The sequence below is a fragment of the Triticum dicoccoides genome, chromosome 5A (assembly GCF_002162155.2).
Source record: "Triticum dicoccoides isolate Atlit2015 ecotype Zavitan chromosome 5A, WEW_v2.0, whole genome shotgun sequence".
Taxonomy (NCBI): Eukaryota; Viridiplantae; Streptophyta; class Magnoliopsida; order Poales; family Poaceae; genus Triticum; species Triticum dicoccoides.
In genome coordinates this window covers 359,270,780-359,275,897 of record NC_041388.1, presented here as the reverse complement: position 1 = coordinate 359,275,897, position 5,118 = coordinate 359,270,780, and the positions used below count along the sequence as shown (strand labels likewise).

Below are 5,118 nucleotides of genomic sequence, written 5' to 3'. Positions count from 1 at the left end.
GTGTCTTGGACAAACCTCCAGGGGCTTCAGTCATCACCTGATCTGTGGGAGGGACAGCAGCAACGTCCTTGGATGGAGTTGGTGTCTTGGACAAACCTCTAGGGGCTTCAGTCATCACCTGATCTGTGGGAGGGACAGCAGGAACGTCCTTGGATGGAGTTGGTGTCTTGGACATACCTCTAGGGGCTTCAATCATCACCTGATCAGCGGGAGGGACAGCAGGAACGTCCTTGGATGGAACTGGTGGCTTGGACTGACCTCTAGGGGCTTCAGCCTTCACCTGATCAGTGGGCGGGACGACAGGAACGTTCATGCATGGAGCTGGTGCCTTGCACTGTTCTCCAGGGGCTTCAGTCATCACCTCGTCATCGATAACAATGATCTCCAAGTGTCCAGATGGGATTTCCTCATCCACTTTGGCCTTGATGGAGCTGATCCCACTGGTGCCTCGCTTCCTTGACCGTGAGTATGTGATCTGAACTGCGCGTTCCCTCTCTCTTTTTCTCTGCACACTTCTCTTGTTTACAAGCGGCTCGTCCGATCCACTCGAGCATTCCGGTTCATAGAAGTTCTGCCACAGACTAAAGCAAACATACTCTTTTTTCGCAGCACAACTCTTGGTTTTGCTCCTTGTCTTTTGCCTCTCCGATGCAGCACGGTTTGATTGCTTCAGTTTACTGTGAGGGACGGCAGGCTGAACAGTTGCTTTCCGAAAGTCTTCAAACGTATGTTGCTTTGGTGCCTTCACTGTGGAGCTGGTTTTGTTCGGTTGCTTCAGCATAGTTTGAGGGGCAGCATGCAGAGAAATGTGCTTCTGAGCCCCTCCATGCTCAAGTTTCTTGTGTGCCATCTGTGAGGAGATGTTGTCCGGTACTTTTGCATTGCCGCAACCAAAACTCTTCTCCGATGCAACCAAGTCTGGCTTCAGCTTTGTGAGAGGTGCAGCAGGTAGGCTTCTTGATGTTGCCACCCCATGTTTCTCAGATGCAACCGGGTCCTTCTCTAGCTTCAGTTTTTTTAGGGGCGTGGAAGGCGGGACACCGGAGTTCTCAACAACATCCGGCTTATGCAGCTTGCCAACTCTGTCTGGGGTGATACTTTTTGATGGTTTTGCAACCCCATGTTTCTGGAATGTAACGGAGTCTTGCTCAAGCTTCATTTTCTGAGGGGGCGCAGGAGGCCGCAGGACAGTGGATTTCTCAACACCCTCGGATTTGCACCACTTCTCTGCATTCCTGGACGTGCTGCTTCGTGGTGGTTTTGCACTGTTGCAAGTCCCTAGAGAGAAAGCTCCATATTTCTCCGATGCGGCCAAGTCCTGCACTAACTTCAATTTTTTCTGGGATGCATAAGGCTTAACATCGTCTGGCTCATGCAACTTTCCCGTCTTCCTGGAGGCGTTACTTCCTGACGATATTGCATTGTCGCAACTCCCTAATGAAAGAAACCCATGCTTCTCTGCTGTAACAGCTGTTTGCTTCCGTTTCAGTTGGCTCGAAAGGACATCCTCTGCCTTCTTTGAGGAGCTACTACCCACTGATTTTGCATTACTGCGACTCCCCATAGACAAAAGTTCAATATTCTCCCATGCAACAAACTCTTGCTTCGGCTTCAATCTTCTCCGACTCCGAGGGGCTGCAGACAAAACAATTGCTTTCTGCACTTCATCTGAATCTGATTGTTGTACAGCTCCTTGTGACTTGGTCATTTCAGTTGTTCCAGTCCGAAGAAGCAACTCTCCACCTGAAGAAGCCATGTTGTAAGTTGATGTGGCAACATGAATTTACTACAATAACAAGTTACCTATAGCAAGAATTGGCTTTGGTTTTGAAGTCTACGTTCTTGTTGGCGAACAATATTTCACACTAGTGTTGGAAGTACCAAAGTTCACATAATGAAATGATTAAGCAAAAAAATCACTATAGCAACATGTTTACACGACCCACCAAGTTACTCAAGTGTAAGTGTTCTGGAGTTACCATATAGTGGACTTGATCCTTCATTCGTAAGGCAACAGATGATCTATTTTTTGTCAGATATCATGGTTTTAGTTTCAGTGCCACTCCTGACACAAACATCTTGTTTTTTCACTTAATTGTATAGCATAAAGAATATATAATAGATAAACACCTACAACATCAGCAAAGAATTTTATAATACAGGGCAACTATCTTGATTCTTGAATGCATTGCTACAGAATTAAAAATAAAATGTGGGCACAGACAGTTGTATGCTGAAAAATTAAGATACAAGAATGCAAGAATAGTCATAAACCAAACAAAATTTAGGTGGATTGCGTAATAGTAAAACTGAAGAACGGCATCCAAGTTTGACTTTGATACTCTTTATGGTTAGTTCAGAGCTCATAACCAAAAGTGTATTAGATACTTGATTCTGACTGTACCTTTTCGAACCATCCTTTGCCCTCGTGGTTTGGTTACCACATATGTACCACCACAATCCATCTTGTGGCTGCAGAAAATAGCATCAGTCAATACACCTTTGAAGTTCACCATGCAAACATTAGTCAAAAGTAAATATTATCTAGAAATACATTAAGAGAAGTCATGGAGAGTATTAAAAATAACAAACAAGTGGCATGTGCATCTAATTATGAGTTTGAGAGGTTATTCTGCATCTAAATGATTGAGAACAATTAACAAGAAGAAATGCACCACCCAGAGTCCAAGGGCATATCTTTATCGACTTTGTGGGAGAAAACAACAATTAAGAATGTAAGGTGCAACTTTACAACTATATCGATAAACATCATGAGTTATATGTCAAGGTAAACTTATGCAGTCTTACTTGTGCCACTGGCAAAGCATGTTGCCACAGGTTGCATCTTCGCTAACATTCTCGATACAGCAGGAATCAGATGGAGGTCCCAAATTCGTTGCCCTCAGAAGTGTAACGCCACACCATTCACACTGAAATTTAACAATTTGAACATGCTAGTAAGAGGTAAACTAGAAAGAAATTTAACAAGAAGGAAACAATAAAAAGAGAACTATGGAAAGCAGTACCTGCCACGGAATCCCCTGGATGTTGCAGGATTTTTCCTCACTGAAATCATGGGTAGTGGTGATACGGTAGCCACCTGTCGGTCTCTGGGTAGGGTGGCACAAGCATAAATCCAAATCATCAATGGGCCGTAACGGCTAAAAACATAGCTGCCAGAAAATACTAACCATGTGATCCTCAGCGGTGCAAGTGTTGATAGCATCCATCCAATCACGGAAAACAGGACCATGGCTGGTACATGAATGCACAGAAAAATTAAGCTACAGGCAGGCTGGGCGATGACTAAAATTTGAACACGCAACCTTAGTTAAAAGGAATAAGCATTTACCCGAGGTTCTTCATACCATGCTTTACAAATATGATTGCATGAATCATCAGATGCAGCAGGGCGTTCTTCATATCAGCATTTGTGCGCCATCGCAGCATTGGCTCATAGAGTATTATTTTGCTCAGGTCTCCAAAGGAACAGGACCCGAAGCAACTGCTTATAGACAATCAAATCAGTGCTTTCTTTATTTTATTTTCATATAAACTTTCCAAACACAATTTAATAGTTGAGCACAACACTACATAACACACATTTTATAGTCCAGAATCAACATATAGTAAGAAAATGCTCTTGCTAAAGTCTATCTAGCTAATGCAATAATGAGCTCATTAATGATGTGTTGCCATCTATAAAAAATGAACGTTGAGCTTAGCTCAAGCAAGCAGTCAATGGGGAAAATGCTATATTTGAAAAAAAAAATCAAGGTTTGAAGTCATAGAGTGTTATGGTATTGCTCATGGCTCCAAAGGAACAGGATCAGAAACAAGTCAACAACTGCTTATAGACAATCAAATCAGTGCTTTCTTTATTTTATTTTCATATAAACTGCGCAGACACAATTTAATAATTGAGCAGAACAGTAGTATATAACACACATTTATAGTCCAGAATGAACATATAGTAAGAAAATGTTCTTGTTAAAGTATATCTAGCTAATGCAACAATAAGCTCATTAAGGATGTGCTGCCATCTACGAAAATGAATGTTGAGCTTAGCTCAACCAAGCAGTCAATGGGAGTATATTTGAAAGCAAAATACACACACAACAACATCTGAAGTACCTTACTGCAAATAGCATCTGGAGCACAAACAATAATTTTTGTAGGAATACTTATTTTTTCCTGTATCTATATACACACATGCAAAATTTTAAATACACCGATTTGACGTAATGCCGTAATAGCCAATGAATCATTTCCTTTTCCTGGGCATTTTTGCACTGTGAATAGATATGTACAGCGAAGCAATAACCTTAAGCAGAGTCTGCAATGCACATGTATTTACGCCTTACGAAACATGGGTTGGTAATCCTATTATTGAGTTTTTTTTAATCTCGAACACCAACGGGGAAAATAAACCTCGGGCACCCCACCATCGATGTTGGAGCGAACTCTACCGACACACGCAAAAAAAAAAAAGATAGCTTATTTGAAGAACAACAACCCTCGGAAATCTGAACATTTTACACGATTCCCTCGGAAGCACCCAGCTTCCCACATGGAGAAAAGGGAATGGAAGGCAAGATTACGAAGAATCGAAAGAAGAAAAAAAAGGGCGTCTTTTATGTGTATCGCACAGCCCGCCCGGGCCCACTCGTCAGCCTCACTGACACACCCACTACCCACACCGTCGCACAGCCCTCCCTAGACACCATAGATTGGGAAGAATCCAGAGCACCACGATCCTAGGCAGGATTGTTGTATTGGAAGACGGTAAAACAAATTGGGTGAGCAAGGCATCGCCTACCGGGGGCTCCAACAAGAACCTACCTGCCCCCGCCCCAACCCCAAAAATCAAAGGAACGGGGAGCGCAAGAGGCGCACGTACGTGGTGGTCCTCGTGCGCGGGTAGGCCCACTCGACGGCGAAGGCGGCGGCGTCGAGCTCGCCGCGGAAGTAGAGCCGGTCGTAGTGGCAGAAGAGCTCCCACAAGTCCGGGTTCTCGTCGGCGTCCGGATCCGCCATGGCCTCCCCCGCTCACAAGCGCTCTCACGCAAATGCAAGGACGAAGCGGCAGCGAGAACCCTCCCTTCTTCTCAGGTGAGC

General features: G+C 43.9%; 1 protein-coding gene across 5 annotated transcripts in view; it reads right to left on the bottom strand.

The window, feature by feature from the left end:
* The window catches only part of LOC119301509 (actin cytoskeleton-regulatory complex protein PAN1-like), a 6,830-nt gene extending 1,721 nt beyond the window's left edge, over window positions 1-5,109 (bottom strand). For 3 of the 5 annotated variants that reach the window (XM_037578480.1, XM_037578483.1, XM_037578481.1), the window contains exons 1-7: window positions 4,901-5,109; window positions 3,353-3,505; window positions 3,192-3,255; window positions 3,027-3,110; window positions 2,809-2,930; window positions 2,405-2,472; window positions 384-1,743 (exon numbers count right to left, since the gene is read on the bottom strand). In XM_037578480.1, coding sequence (XP_037434377.1) covers window positions 384-1,743; window positions 2,405-2,472; window positions 2,809-2,930; window positions 3,027-3,110; window positions 3,192-3,255; window positions 3,353-3,505; window positions 4,901-5,037 — 1,988 coding nt within the window. In that variant the 5' untranslated portion in view covers window positions 5,038-5,109. Of the gene's footprint in view, window positions 1-15; window positions 1,744-2,404; window positions 2,473-2,808; window positions 2,931-3,026; window positions 3,111-3,191; window positions 3,256-3,352; window positions 3,506-4,900 lie in introns of all 5 variants that reach the window. The other 2 variants (XM_037578484.1, XM_037578482.1) reach the window with 2 other exon arrangements.
* Window positions 5,110-5,118: the final 9 nt, after the last annotated feature.